The sequence below is a fragment of the Epinephelus moara genome, chromosome 14, assembly GCF_006386435.1.
Source record: "Epinephelus moara isolate mb chromosome 14, YSFRI_EMoa_1.0, whole genome shotgun sequence".
NCBI lineage: Eukaryota > Metazoa > Chordata > Actinopteri > Perciformes > Serranidae > Epinephelus > Epinephelus moara.
This window is the reverse complement of record NC_065519.1, coordinates 4,471,809-4,487,345: the sequence shown is the minus strand read 5'-3', so window position 1 is coordinate 4,487,345 and position 15,537 is coordinate 4,471,809. Positions and strand designations below refer to the sequence as shown.

Below are 15,537 nucleotides of genomic sequence, written 5' to 3'. Positions count from 1 at the left end.
AGAGGCATCGACAGGTGGATCACAATGTTCAACTCTTCTCACTGTCAGCTCGTCACTTTGATTTATTAACTCAAGCTCAGTGTTTTAAAGGAACATTGCATGTTTTTTTTCTGAACATAAATACTGAACTTTACTGCCAGCTGTTGTGCTGCTTTTGTTTCAGATTTTTAACTTTAATTCCTTCTTTTAATCATTTATTCTCAGTATATGAAGATGTAATCAGTTTACAACACTTACGTTTCATTTCTCTCCAACCTCTTCTCTCCTCTTCTTTCTTCTCTTTCTTCTCCTTCTCTTCCTCCTCCTCCTGCTCCTGCAGGGCGAGTTTCCTGAAGGAGGTGAAGGAGCTGGCAGTGAAGAGGAGGCAGATTCTGTCCAGTAAGAGTTTGTCTGAAGATGAGAAGAACACCAGACTGCAGGACCTGATGCTGAGGAACCCACTGGGCTCTGGACCCCCCCTCAGCATAGAGGACCTCGGGTAAGACACACAACCACTCACACTTTTCACATGCACATCACAGCCTTTTGGTCTCTATGGTAACACCCCCAGCAACTCCAGTATCTCAACTTCACCCTCTGGATCAGATCTTACTGGTGGATAGAGGCTGAGTGGTGCATTTAAGGACCAAGACAAAACTGAAAGTTTATCAGAACAAATGTAACTGCAGATGTATAAATGTATGCAGCTTAATCCTAACACTGCTCGATGAGTGAAGACAGGCAAGTGTTTTATACCTATGAAGTTATTTGACTCAATTGAGTCTTTAAAAAAAAACCAACAACCTAAAACTGATCACCGAGCTTTAAAGGAGGTCGTTAGCAGCTGGTTTCTGTTCAGATGAGAACACGTCAGACAGCTGTTCAGTCAGATGAACCTCTGTCTCTTCTTGTTTTCTTCTCTTCAGGTTAAACTTCCAGTTCTGTCCGTCCTCGAAGGTTCACGGTTTCTCAGCTGTGGATCTGAAACCAAACGGAGACGACGAGGTAAAAACACACCTGTTGATACAGAGACATGAGATCTGTGTGGCAGTGAGCATGAACTTCTGCTGATGAATAAACAAATGTGTTTAATTCAGACTGGAAACTTGAATCTATTTCATATCAACAGTGTTTCTCAACATATTTTGATTTTACTGAATTTGTAACATACACTTAATATGTGTGTGTAGATGGTGACGATGGAGAATGCAGAGGAGTACGTGGAGTTGATGTTTGACTTCTGTATGCACACCGGCATCCAGAAACAGATGGAGGCCTTCAGAGGTACGTACACACAAACACACACACCACCTGGCTGCAGCGTCGTCTCCTCAGTCAGTGACTTAATCATTGTAATTTTTTAATTTTTCTTCAGTCTCACAGTGATCCAGTGACAATACTCTGTACATCCAAACAGAAGCTGCTCACACATCATTCAGCTCATTGTGACCACATGGACAATAATCCTCCTCTCTTCTCTCCTCTCCTATGTCCTCCTCTCTTCTCTCCTGTCTTGTCTCCTTTCCTCAGAGGGTTTTAATCGAGTGTTTCCGATGGAGAAGTTGAGCTCTTTCAGCCACAAGGAGGTTCAGATGATCCTCTGCGGCAACCAATCACCGTCCTGGACTGCTGATGACATCATAAACTACACAGAGCCAAAGCTGGGTTACACCAGAGACAGGTGCGTCTCCACAGACAGGTGTTTCCTGTTTTATATAAAGGAGTTACTGGTGTGTCCCCACGGACAGGTGTTTTGTGTTTATATAGAAGAGTTAAGGGTGTGTCCCCACGGACAGGTGTTTCCATAGAAGAGTTACATGTGTGGCTCCACAGACAGGTGCTTTCTGTTTCATATAGAAGAGTTACAGGTGCATCTCCACAGACAGGCCTTTCCTGTCTATGTAGAAGAGTTACAGGTGCATCTCTGTGGACAGGTGTTTTCTTTTTATATAGAAGAGTTACAGGTGCGACGCCACAGACAGTTGTTTCCTGTTTATGTAGAAGAGTTACAGGTGTGTCTCCGTGGACAAGTGTTTTGTGTTTATATAGAAGAGTTAAGGGTGTGTCTCTGCAGACAGGTGTTTTCTGTTTAATATTGAGGAGATACAGGTGAGTCTCCTCGGACAGGTGTTTTTATAGAAGAGTTACAGATGCTACTGAGCAGACAGACGTTTCCTGTTTATGTAGAAGAGTCACAAATGTGTCTCCGAAGACAGGTGTTTTCTGTTTTATATAGAAGAGTTACAGGTGTCTCTCTGCAGACAGGGGTTTTCTGTTTTATATAGAGGAGTTACAGGTGTGTCTCCGCAGACAGGTGTTTCCTGTTTATATAGTAGAGTTACAGGTGCGTCTCTGTGGACAGGTGTTTCCTGTTTATGTAGAAGAATAACAAATATGTCTCCGCAGACAGGTGTTTTCTGTTTTATAGAGAAGAGTTACAGGTGCATCTCTGTGGACAGGTGTTTCCTGTTTATATAGAAGAGTTTCAGGTGCGTCTCCACAGACAGGTGTTTCCTGTTTATATAGAGTAGATTCAGGTGTGTGTCCGCAGACAGGTGTTTCCTGTTTATATAGAAGAGTTACAGGTGCGTCTCTGTGGACAGGTGTTTCCTGTTTATATAGAAGAGTTTCAGGTGCGTCTACACAGACAGGTGTTTCCTGTTTATAAAGAAGAGTTACAGATGCTACTCAGCAGACAGACGTTTCCTGTTTATGTAGAAGAGTCACAAATGCGTCTCCGCGGACGGGTGTTTCCTGTTTTATATAGAGGAGTTACAAGTGTGTGTCCGCGGACAGGTGTTTCCTGTTTATATAAAAGAGTCACAAATGCGTCTACACAGACAGGTGTTTCCTGTTTATATAGAAGAGTTTCAGGTGTGTCTTCTTGGTCAGGGAATGAAAACATAGTTCAGCACCTGTGTGATGTAACCTGTCTCTCTCCTCTTCAGTCCTGGCTTCCTGCGGTTTGTCAGGGTTTTATGTGGGATGTCATCTGACGAGAGGAAAGCATTCCTACAGTTCACCACCGGCTGCTCCACGCTGCCCCCCGGCGGCCTCGCCAACCTGCACCCCCGCCTCACCATCGTCAGGAAGGTAAACTCGCTCTCTGATTAGCTCGTCAGCTGCAGAGCAAACACTCAAACTCTGCAGGGTCAGACAACTCCTGACTGTTTCTATTGTTACATCTCCTCCTCCTCCAAATTTTGATAACCTGATGTTGCATTCAGGTCATGTGGGAGTTCAGAGTTCTCCCTGGTAAAGAGCTTCACGTCAGTGTTAATTTAGGCAGCTATTTTAGATTTAGCCTTTAGATCAAAGTGTTTGAGTTTTAGTCACATTTTAGTCATTTTTATCCGTTATAGTTTTAGTCAACAAAAAAGTAAATAACTTTATGGCAAAATGTTTCATAATCGTGTGTGTGTTTGGCCGCAGGTGGACGCCACCGACTCCAGCTACCCATCAGTCAACACGTGCGTTCACTACCTGAAGCTTCCGGAATATTCCTCCGAGGACATCATGAGAGAGCGTCTGTTAGCCGCCACCATGGAGAAAGGCTTCCACCTCAACTGACCTCTGACCTCCAACCACACTGAGCATGCTCCTCAAGTCACCGCCGCCGCCCTGCCCGCCCGCCGCCACCACCGCCGCGTGATCGACGGATCAGCCGGCCAATCGGAACCAGCCGACTGACTGACTGCTGGAGGACGAGGAGGAGGACTCATGTCGCAGAATAAAAATGAAAGCTCACATCCTTAACCCCCTCGCCTCCTTCCCTTGTCTCCTTCATCCTCTTTCTCACTCACCTGAGCTGCTGCAGGCTGCTGTGTTTGTGTGTGTGTGTGTGTGTGTGTGCGCGTGTGCGTGCGTGCGTGTGTTGACCTTCCTCCTCCTCCTCCTCCTCCTGTCTCCTCAGTTTAGTGCCTGGTTTGACTCGTAGCTTCTGTTTTCAGTTCCTCCTCCTTCAAACAATCACGCTTCTTCTTCTTTGTTTTTATTTTATTGCTTTTTGTTTCCGTGTGTGTGCGAACTTTTTTTTTTTTGGGTTGTTTCTGACCGGCTGTAGAGGTCAAAGGTCAGAGTGCATTTGGTGTTCTTCTTTGACTTGATGAAGCTATAGAGACAAAAACACTGGTTGTGTGCGAGGCACATCGTAAGAGAAAAGGCTCTGCTCTCCCTCTTGTATTTTCTTTGTATATTATTATAAACATTTATTTAACTCAAGTTGCAGTTTGAGGTAAACAGATATTTTCAAATGTGTATGCTCCAAAAAAAATAATCATTAAAATGTTTGCAAAGTATGAATTAAAGATGGAGTCCTGTGGTCTGTGAGCATGTGGCCAAAAGTATGTGGACAGCTGGTCATTGTGGCCAGTGAGGACACGTCCAGGGTGTCTGGGTTTATATTAACCCACAAATTAGACTTTTTTTTCTTTTTTAAATTTAGGTCTAATTTTATTTTGTACTTGTGTCTTTTACATGAAAGTAAGATCTTGCCACCATAATCAAGGATGTTTCTTAGCGGAGGGCAATACAAATCCAACACACTGGATCTTTAAAATATAAAGTTCATTGGATAACATATCTTTACACCTGCAGGTACCAGGAATAATAAATGTGGAGATCAGTGGAAGTAAATGACAAAATGTTTTATGTAATTTGGGTGAAGTGAGCCTTTAAATCAGACTTCATGTTAATGATTAATCAGCATCAGAACATTGGCACCTTTAATAGTCACAAAGCTGCAGGTTTGACTCAGTTTACAGTCGACTGCTGATGATGTCAGTCTGAACCAATAAATAAAACCGTACACAAATGCTTAAACAAATTCATCCAATGGAGTGGACCCAAAGTTCTGTCAGGCCGAGCGCACACAAAGAGCACCTCAGCGGATATCGTCGCTTTATTTCTAGCTCTGTCTGCTGTAACCCTCCCACATCACAGCTCCAGTTACATCACATGTGTCGTACTCCAAAGCTCCCCTGGGGTCAAAGAGCACATCCCAGCCTCTTTTGAATTGCCTCGGTGGAGCCTCAGCCGTCGGCCATCTTGTCGAGGGCGTTGAGCGGCGCGAGGATGCGGCTCTTGTTTGTCTCCACGATGTGTCCGTTCTGGATCATCTCGTCCAGGATGATGTGGACTCGGTCCAGGTTAAACATGATCTGAAGACGACGCCGAGTCAAAGAAACAAACCAACAAACAAACATGTATGTGTCAGACAGGAAGTGGTGCTCGCAGAGAGCAGCTGTGATTGGTCAGATTAAAGGATACGTCCAGTTCACTCTGTCAGGGGAGACAAACAAACAGTTATCAGACTGCATCACAGTCAGGTTTATCACTGAGCAGGTTTGCAGCTCCTGTCGTGAAGCAGTGAAAGGTCAAAGTGTGAACTCACCACGCGGCTGAAGTATTTATCCAAAACCTCCACAAAGTTATGAACCAGCTCGTAGACGGACAGCTCGTTCTGTGGAGACACATCACACACACACACACACACACACACACACACACACACACACACACACACACACACACACACACACACACACACACACACATTCAAGTGTTTCAACAGCTCAGAGCAAAGAAGACGAGAAGCCTTCAAAGGCTGCAGCCCCTGAATTGAGACACGGCTACTGACTGTAGAGAGGGACATTCACGTTTTCGCGTCAGTCACCGCCTGTAGGCCCCTCCACGGATTTTTTTTAACCTGAAAGTGCCTAATTTGGTTTTGTTTTTACCGGTTTAAATCATTGGCTGGATTTGTTTTGGCGAGGAGAGGACCTCTGAGGACAATTTGGTTTATGGTAAAAACCTCGATAAGAAGTGAAGTGAGCAACATTGCCATCGGAGTTGGCAGCAACAAGCAGCAACTTTTTTAACGTGAAGCTGCTTTATTCAGTGTTTTTACCAGTTTCAATCACCTGGTCCGTTTGTTTTGTAGAGGAGGCGACCTCTGTGGATAATTCGGCTTCACCAAAATCAAATCAGTTCATCCTTGAGTTCGAGTGGATGTTTGCGCCAAATAAGAAAACATTCCCTCAAGGCATTCTTGAGATATCACGTTAACAAGAATGAGACACACTAGGTCACAATGACCTTGACCTTTGACCACCAAAGTCTGATCGTTTCATGGCTGAGTCCAAGCGGACGTTTGTGCCAAATCTGAAGAAATTCCCTCACGGTGCTCTTGAGATACTGCTATCACAAGAATGCGATGAACCTGAAAACACAATGCCTATCGTCGCCACAGAGACCTGACAAACAGGAGGAAGCAGTGCATTTGTTGGGGACTACTTTCAGCAGCGGATTCATTTCTCAGATTCATGTAGTGGTGCTGATGTGAGCAGTGTTTCTCACCTCGTTGTCTGTGACTCCGACCACGATGTACAGCGCAGCGTACTGGCGGTAGACCAGTTTAAAGTCTTTGTACTCCACAAAGGAACACTGGGAACAAGCAGAGGGGAAAACAGTTAAAGGAGCATACCACGGCTTTTATGATCCATCACTAAACACCATGTATACTTCAGAGACAAACAGGTACCTGGTCCTTCTTGCGGCTCAGGCAGCAGCGGACCACATCAGCCTCCAGCACTGATCTCTTGCTCAGCTCCACAGGTTGGTAATACCTGGACAGTCTGGTCTGACCCTGCCGGTTCACCATCAGCATGAACTTGATCATCCTGAGATCAGACACCTGAACGACACACAGCAGACAGAGGATGATACTGTCAGATAAATAATCTGTCCCTCCTCCAACATCTAGAGATAAGAGAGTACCTCTCCTTATGCAGTATAATCTACATTTCATGATCAACCTCTAATAATACACAACATTCAGTAATAATAGTAATCCCAACGGAGAAAGACCTTTTTGTTAGAGAGTAAGATCCTTTTTGTTTAACTAAAAACAGCCCAGAAATCACTATCACCAACCCCACCAGACTCCATTGAAATAAACAGTAATTGTATCTTTGTAAAATATGCTTCATTGTAAGTTGACTGAAACAAAATAAAACTCACAAAAACCTTCTACGTTCACCTTTCCACTTTTCCACCAACCACCAACTCTGGTTTGATTGAATTAAACACTGAATTCACCCAATTAAATGTGAATATATGCTGCCTCTGTACAGGCTAAAATGACTGTTTATTTGAATGGAGTCTGGTGGGTTTGGTGATGGTGATTTCAGGGCTGTTTGTGGTTAAACAAAAAGGATCTTACTCTTTAACACAAAGCTCTATCTCTGTAGGGATCCTTTCATAACTGTCAGACACTTAGAATAACAATCTGAGCCTGTCGGTGGCAAAAACAAACACTTTTAGAGGACGAGCATTGATGGTGTTTCAGGCTTCACGGCTTCCGTAGGTAGGGCTGCAAAGTTTACGAGCCGCACTTGAAGGCAGCACATAGTAGAATTTTTACATGACCTGTTTATAACCATTAATAAAACCGTTTTTTAAAACAGTGTAACTGTTTTATATGGCCGTTAACCGGTGTCAAGTATTGGTCAACATCAAAAATGTTTCGTTAACTTACCGGCAGCTGTTAGTAGCTAAACTGTGACTAAATGAGCCCCATCATCACACAAGCTAACAACAACAACCCGCTAACTGCTGGTAAATCTAATAAAGCTATTAAACACTGAGGCATAACAGCCGAGAAGACACTCTGAACATAAATCAAAGTTATAATAGAGTTAAATTAAACTTATATTAAATTAAAATGCCAGTAAAACATACGAGGATTCAGATACCAGCGCTATGAAGCTAACTAGAGCTGTTAGCATCTGTGACGCATGCTCAGTACAGTCTTCATCTGGTGCGTTCAGGAAACAAATGGTAAATAAGGATTTTAAGACTCAGCCCACATTTCAGACTGTACTTGACTGTATTTCGAGTTTCAAGTTATTTATTGTCATGGGAACAACACTTTTAGAAAAGCATTCGTCGGCAATACAAAGTTTAGATGCTCATTACACATGTTTAAAAAACACGCAAGTAAAAATGAGAATTTAAGACAACACAGTAAAAGTAGATAAAACAAATTCAACAAAGGTCTGATTGCATTCAAGATGTTTTTGAAAAATACAATTATAACATTGAATTGGGTTTATTTTAGTGTATGTATTTAGCGTTGAATGTAAGTGATGATCAAATATGTAAATATATTTGAGTAAACATTTTGAAAAACCTTTAAAATTTATATTATTTATAATATTTATGCAATATTTTCTTTACATCTTTCCATTTAAACAAATATGGACGGACAAGGGAAAAATCAATCTTATAAATGGAAATATTATAAAGTAAAAAGAAAAATACAGTTGGATTACATACAAGATGTTTTAAAAAATGCAATCACAACATTTAATTGGATTTTATTTAGTGTAAGTATAAAGTGTTGAAGTGTCCCATATATGTAAACATGTATCAAAATCTTCTGAATTAATATCACTTAAACAATTATTTATTTATTTGTCTTTCCATTTAAAATATACAGTGATATCTTATATGAATGGCCTTACCATTGTGTTTATAATGTTTAAAATTAAACTTGAGTGTCCAAAAATAATGTTAAAGAGAGTGTGTAAATTATAATCTGTGTTTTATCATACCACCACTGGGTGGCCTCAAAGTTGTACATTTCCAGATATGCCACATAGTGTCTTTATATGAACAATTAAATAGATAGTGGCTTTAACTTGTACTGGGTCATATGATACATATGATTAACAAACAGATTAAATCTCATAATTTATAATGAGAGGCACATCATGTTTGAACCAGGGTCGCAACAGTCTGAGATTTTCATGGTACAGTAACAGTCTCAGAAAATATGGCAGTTTCATGGTATCACATTATTACAGGAATGGCATTATTATTATTATTATTATTATTACTATTATCATAAAGGAAATGAAAATGGATTATTTTTGGTTGAACAAATGTTTTTATTACTGCAAAACTTGAAACCATGAAATAGTTGTGAGACGAAATAAAATACTTTCCAATGCGTGCAATATTAGACAAAAATAAATAAGAAAAATCATGTTGGCCGATAATTAATTTAAAGCCGATATCGACCGATACCGATGACGTACTGATATTATCGTGCATCCATAGTTGATACCATTCAAAATCAATGGGATGCTTCCTTCACCAAAGCATAAGTGACTTCGAATAAAATGGATTAAACCAGGGAGAATGGGTTGGGTTACAGGATTGTATTCTTGAAAAGGAACTGAAAAGTTGTGTCTAGTTATAAAAAGCTTATGTAATAATAAAAAGTCATGTTCGTCAAAAATTGACAAAATTTATTTGGTTGGTTTATATAATTCCTGCATTCTGCCTGTGTCGTGAACGTCACATATTGGATGACAGGAGGATGGCTCTTTCCCGTCATGCACCTCGCCTGGGTTCTCCCTCCGTCATCGGATCCAGGGAGAGAGAGAGGGAGCAGTAATGGCGGCCGGTTAGAGCCACACACAAACACCGCGTCCCGCAATCAGCCGCACTCACCGCAGCCCTCCGGGGGGCAGCCAGCCTCACACACCGCGGCGGAGCCAGCGCGACAGACACGGAGCGGAGACACGGGCTTTAGGGGGGGGACGGGAATCCTCATAGCGGACCGTTGCTGCCTGGGACTTTCCTTCTACTTTTCTAAAAAAAAAAAAAAGAAAAAAAAAAAAAACATGGATGAGCACCCCGGCGGAGGAGGGGTCGGAGCGGCCGCCCCGAGACAGCCTCCACCGCCGCAGCAGCAGCAGCAAGGGAGCAACAGCAACGCTAATCCGCCGATCGGAGGTGTAGGAGGCGGTGGAGCCGGAGGAGTCATGGTGCCGCACCAGCCGGACGAGCTGCCCCGGCCGCAGCAGCAGTACACTATCCCCGGCATCCTGCACTACATCCAGCACGAGTGGGCCCGGTTCGAGATGGAGAGGGCGCACTGGGAAGTGGAGAGGGCCGAGCTCCAGGTTAGCACACTTATCCTACCACTGAATGCCGATTGAGGCTAACCCAAGTTTACAACAACAACCGGGGCCGCTGACCGGTTTTCCGTCACTGCTCAAAAGAAAGATGTTGCTCTTTACCGATAATTAGCCACATTAGCTAATCCTCCTATCACTTTAGTTTATTATTACCATTCGACTAACGTGTTTGTAGCTGGCGAGGTTGCTAAGCTAACGGGTCAGAGCACGGATAGCGGAACGGTGTTACCGTTAGCGCAGCTGGAGCTAGTTAGCAGTTAGCTTAGCCGTTAGCTTCACAGCGCTGCCAGAATGAGTGCCGATTTAGGCTAACCCAAGCTAAGAACAACAACAACCGGGGAAGCTGCCCGTTAAACCGTCACTGATCTAAATAGACTCAACTAAACGATCCCATTTAGCTGTTATTGACATTTATATTTACTGCACGTCAAATTGTCGTTAACGTTCACGGTCAACTCAGTCTTCGTGCCCTAGTTGGGGAAGTGGTTAGGCTAACGGTCAGAGCACGGATAGCGGAATGCGCTGGGGTTACCGTTAGCTTCGCTGGAGCTAGTTAGCAGTTAGCTTAGCCGTTAGCTTGACAGCGCTGTCAGAAGGGTAACTTTTCTCTTGGATGTGATTTGATAAAACAAAAGAACATATTACAGATTCAGTATACAGAGGATAATAAGTAGAAAGAGCAATAACTATAGAGTCAGGGGTATATTATAAAACATACAGACAATAAGTGTGTTGATAGCCTTTTAGTTAGTTGAATGAGACAGTAGTTTCATATACTCCTCCACATCCCTCAGGAAAAAAACAAAAAAATGTTAATGGTAAAATTACATTTGGTAGTATGCCAGTATCATTATCAAATTTATCATAATTTTTTTCTTGTAGTTTTGAAGAAATCAGTGTTTTTAAACCTGTGATAAGTGTCAAATGTAGAGAGGTCTTGCTACTGTCAGAAGGGTAAGGTAGCCCCTTTTTTCATTTTATTATTTTAATTCTCTTTATTGAACCACTAATTGGTAAACGTGAGCACTATTAAAGGGATATTCTGATTTTTTTGATGTGGGGTTATATGAGGTACTTATCCATATACAGTGTATAACCCACAGTAGATGTCAGTCGACTCACCCCTGGTTCAGAGAAGCAGACAGGAGTCTGACAGGGGAGCTTGGCAATGAACTGCTGTGGAGGGGTCGGGAACAAAACATATTTTAATGCCCAGAAAAATCAATCCGTTTAAGTGTATGCTATATTGAGAGTATTTTCACTGCTTTACCTTTGTGTCAGACAGTGCGTTTCAACGGGAACGCTGTGAACGGCTTCAGTTCCCCATCGATGCTCTTGTCAAAGCCGCCAGACTCCATTGACAAAAACAGTAATTTAGCACACTGAACACAGGAGCTGCTGGTCCACTCCTGCCTCAATCAGTTAGTTAGTTAGTGTTATTGTGTGACTTAAGTGAATCTGAAGTAAACCTCTTTAATGCCCGAGTAACTCAATAAGACGTTCAAAAAAACTGATTGAGGCAGCAGTAGACCAGCAGCTCCTGTGTTGAGCAAAGTAAAATCACTGTTTTTCTTAATGGAGTTTGGCTTTGAAGAGAGTGATTTAACAGCTTTGTTTTCCCATTAGAAATCGCTGTCTGACATTCAGGTAACGCGGTAATATTTCTCTTAATATACCATACACTTAAACTGATATTATTTTTATAAGTGAGATTTATTTTACGTGGCTAAAATACATCTTGTTGCTGACCTGTCCACAGCAGCACATTGCTTAGCTTCCATGTCAGACTCCGGCCTGCTTCTCCAAACTGGGGGCGTGCAGACTGACACCTGCTATATATAATATACTGTCTATGGACCGCATACAACTCCACATCAAAAAAATGGAACTATCCCTTTTAACAGAAGATCAGAGCAGATTAGATCAGTTGGTGTTTTTCCACTCCCGGTTCCATCGTCTTGAAGTCAAAAGGTTTTGGTTTAGACACCTGACATAAGGTCTGTGGTTCACACAAGATTAAGAGACTCTCACGTTTTGTTCTGTCATAAAATCCATCGTTCATACCCCACTTGCACATTTTGAAGCTTTTCTGTCTCTTGAAAAAGGGTGGTTGCTAAAAAGTGGCTAAGTAAGACTCAAGAACATCATCATGCCGAGCTAGGCCTTACAGCCTTGTAGTGTAGTTTGTCCACAGCCTAATAATGTTAGCTCTTTACTTCTGGTGCTTATATTTAGGCTTTAAAACATCACGGAAGCGGTGTTCATTACCGAAGATTATTTTTCTGAACAAAATGTTTAAGTATCATCAACGTTTGTTTGCCACAGAGCTTATTTTCTGCAACAATTCAAAATTCAATGGAATAATCCCATTAGCTTTTTGACGAGGGAACCAGGGCAACGCTAACTTCCGCATTGGCCTACAGAGAAACATCATCTCTGCAGCACTCTATACTGTGTGAACGCGGATGTTGAATTTTTTTTCAGTGACCCTCGATCCTTATTGAACCCCAGTGGAGCAACTGGGCTCTGAATATTGAGTCAGTCCTCTGCAGTCGACTCAGTGTTTCAATTGAAGAGGTTTAAACTGTGATTTGTCAGTCCATCGTATGTTCAGCTGATATTCCAACAGTGACTAACCTTCTGTTTCTATTGTGAAGTTTGGAGAGCTTTGCTAGAGTTAATTCCAGCTTGTTAGAGGCATTATTTTACACTTGACAGTGGACATCTGTACACATTTTGATGCTTTCAGTTTCTGTTCACCAATGACTGTTGATTTCTTCTATTCTTATTGCTCAGAAATATCTTTGTCTCTTTCAGTTGTCAGTGAGGTTGAACCATTGTACAGCATTTTGTTCCCCATGTACAAAACAAATCCTTCATACTAAATAACATTTATTTGTTAAGAGGACTTTCTCCAACCAGAAAGCAACAAAGACTGTTTAGACACAGAGGAGGCACAAGCACATCACAAGTCTTAACCTTCAAGTCTCGTGCAAGTCTACAGTTACTGTGGTGAGAATCAAGCAGGTCAAGTCAAGTCATATGAAACTCTGATGATCTGGTCAAACTCACAAATTAGCTGAAAGACCTATTCAAGTACCTTTATTTGTGTGGTCTGTAGTGATGGATGAAGTCGGGTGTTGTGGTGGTCGTGTTACTGATTTTTAAGCTGCAGGCCTTTCGTACCACAGTTCTTACCAGAGGTGAGACCAAGTCATTGTTTTGTGGATCACAAGTAAGTCTCAAGTCAACACTGACAAGCCCTGAGTCCTGAACCTTGAGTTTCGAGTCCTACACAAGTTGCACTCTTCGATAAAATGTAATGCCAACAGGGTAATAGCATATTACATTTACAAAACCATCAATGCTTTTTAAAATGTCTGTTTATTTGTTTAAAAAAAGTTTGTTGGAAGTTGCTGCGTCTCATTCCAGGTTGTATCTTTTTGTTGACCACCACATAGCCTATTTTTGGTACACTGATGGAATTACTGTTGCTCTGTAATGTAATGTTAGTTCTTCATGGTTCTCTCCTGCAGCTTGATTGGATGTTGTCTCATTGGTTCAGACAAAATGGATCTGGGGAATTATTGTCGACTTGCTGGGAATGAATAGCATTAATGTTGGTTGACTTTAGAAATACATTGAGTTGTGACATGCTTGGGAAAAGGTACCAAGTATTTTCAAGGCGAAAGACACGATTCATTGGTGTTGAAGTCCAAGTCGAGTTGCAGGTCTTCTTTGATTTTGTCAAGTGGAGTCTTAAGTTATCAAATTTGTGACTCGAGTCCACACCTCTGCTTCTCACTGCCGTCATTGACCACATAATCCTTGAATCCGGTTTTTAGTACTTTTTGAACCAGCCCCCCTCCATGATAGCTGCCTCTTGGTTGGTCCCTGTTGGTCTGCCACGTCCTAGTAGGTTGCCAGGTTTGTGAACATTGCACTAGAGATCATTAAATCAGGTTTTAAAGACAATATGTGACTTTTAAATGTAAAGATAAATGCAAATATTTAATAAAACAAAGTCAAGTTCTTTTGAGTCATCCGCCTCAAGTCTGAGAGCTCATTTATACTCCCTTTATGTGCGAAAATAGATGTGTGAGTTTCAAATGTAAATGTCACCGCCCTCATACTTTTATGTGTCCTTTATGATGGCATAGAGTCAAAAGTTTCGCACAACAAACGAGGCGATGGCGGAGGAGGTAGTAATATTGTACCGCTCAACTGATGCAGTTTTGAGGACGGTGGTCTGTGAGGCCGATAATGCAACGCAACATGTGGACGGAGAATTCTTTACACTATATTATAGATTTGTTTCGTTTCACCAGTATTTAAATTTCTTCATTGTCCCCCTGATCTCCAGTGGTACTGCTTTGTGTCAGCCCTGTCCTCAAGTTTTCAGAGAATGTACACAAATCTGAACAAAATAAACGCAGAGTACAGACAGAAGGCTCTGTTTGTTTCTGTATACATGTCTAATGTTTAGCAAAAATGATCCCTAAGCTAAGTCTTGAGTCATGAATATCAAGTCAAAGTCAAGTCGAGTCTTTTATCAGTGTTAGTCAAGTCATTTGACCCAAGTCCCCCACCTCTGATGAATACCACATAACATCACAGTGATGCCATAACTGTGTATACAGTCATAACAGTTATTGTCGTTACCAATATACCTGTTGCTTTCTCGATTACTTTCACACAAAAAAAAGAAGACAGGACACATTTCCATGATGCCCAGATAAATTCAGTGATTTAAAAAATGAAGGTGTAATGAAGTTGATGCTGGATTTGAGCTCACAGATCCAGGCATTTAACAGATAAATAATAAGATGACATTGATTCACACATTTGGTATGTCATCACGCTCTTCATCAGACTTTTCTTTGGGTGTATTTCAGAATGTAGATCTGTTCATTCAGGCTTGTGTGTGTGTGTGTGTGTGTGTGTGTTGGAGGAACATGAAGTGATGAAAAGTGTGAAATGTGGGACAGTTCATGTCTTTGTCATAACACACCCTGCAGCAGGCAAACTGAAGTGGAAGCTGCCGGCTGTGTGTGTGTGTGTGTGTGTGTGTGTGTAATGACAGGGTCTCAGTACACACTGTGTTTGCTCTGCTCTGACTTGTTGCGTTGTGACACTGAATGCCTTCAGCATGACTCCGTCCGTGCTCCTGATAAGAGTCAAACACACAAACGAAGGTGTCGACATTCCTTCTTTAACTGTGGGAGGAGCGCCAGGAAACTGTACGGGCAGTACATGGTCATATATTCTCTGGAAATACTTCATCAACACACCGGGACCAAGTGGTGCTGGTGTCATTTAAAGTTACACGACGATGGGAGTTTTATTTAGATTTGTAATTAGCGCTTTAAAGTGTTATCTGTATTAGAAAAAAGGTTGCATCTCTCTCTTCTTTTTCAAAAGACCCAGGGCTGTTTAAATATGAAGAACCATCTGATGTGAATGTTTGTGTTCAGGATGAGGATAAAGCAGGGATGTTCCTAATGACTAATTTCCCTGACGTTGAAATGGGAGATTAAACTCAGACTAGTCGACAAGTCTAAAAGTAAAA

The 15,537-nt window shown here is 41.9% G+C and overlaps 3 protein-coding genes across 8 annotated transcripts in view; 2 read left to right on the top strand and 1 right to left on the bottom strand.

Moving 5' to 3' along the window:
* Positions 1 to 4,286, top strand: part of hectd1 (HECT domain containing 1) — a 38,317-nt gene extending 34,031 nt beyond the window's left edge. For all 4 annotated transcript variants that reach the window (XM_050062851.1, XM_050062852.1, XM_050062850.1 and 1 more), the window contains 6 exons: positions 320 to 478; positions 906 to 984; positions 1,170 to 1,263; positions 1,510 to 1,660; positions 2,928 to 3,072; positions 3,412 to 4,286. In XM_050062851.1, the coding sequence (XP_049918808.1) occupies positions 320 to 478; positions 906 to 984; positions 1,170 to 1,263; positions 1,510 to 1,660; positions 2,928 to 3,072; positions 3,412 to 3,549 (766 nt within the window). In that variant the 3' untranslated portion in view covers positions 3,550 to 4,286. The remainder of the gene's footprint in view (positions 1 to 319; positions 479 to 905; positions 985 to 1,169; positions 1,264 to 1,509; positions 1,661 to 2,927; positions 3,073 to 3,411) is intronic.
* Positions 4,287 to 4,669: 383 nt separating this feature from the next.
* ap4s1 (adaptor related protein complex 4 subunit sigma 1) lies at positions 4,670 to 7,791 on the bottom strand. 3 transcript variants are annotated; one of them, XM_050062855.1, is made up of 6 exons: positions 7,517 to 7,791; positions 6,521 to 6,673; positions 6,337 to 6,423; positions 5,372 to 5,440; positions 5,248 to 5,291; positions 4,670 to 5,138 (listed from the first exon to the last, which is right to left on the bottom strand). In XM_050062855.1, exons 2-6 carry the CDS (start codon positions 6,656 to 6,658, stop codon positions 5,093 to 5,095), a joined length of 384 nt encoding a protein of 127 aa, XP_049918812.1. In that variant the 5' UTR covers positions 6,659 to 6,673; positions 7,517 to 7,791; the 3' UTR covers positions 4,670 to 5,092. The 3 variants fall into 3 exon arrangements, with proteins under 3 accessions (XP_049918812.1, XP_049918810.1, XP_049918811.1); XM_050062853.1 differs by having other exon boundaries at positions 5,248 to 5,259; XM_050062854.1 differs by lacking the exon at positions 5,248 to 5,291.
* A 1,597-nt stretch (positions 7,792 to 9,388) lies between these two features.
* strn3 (striatin, calmodulin binding protein 3) overlaps positions 9,389 to 15,537 on the top strand; it is a 35,396-nt gene continuing 29,247 nt past the window's right edge. Inside the window, exon 1 of the mRNA XM_050061271.1 lies at positions 9,389 to 9,953. Within this exon, the coding sequence (XP_049917228.1) occupies positions 9,672 to 9,953 (282 nt within the window). The 5' untranslated portion in view covers positions 9,389 to 9,671. The remainder of the gene's footprint in view (positions 9,954 to 15,537) is intronic.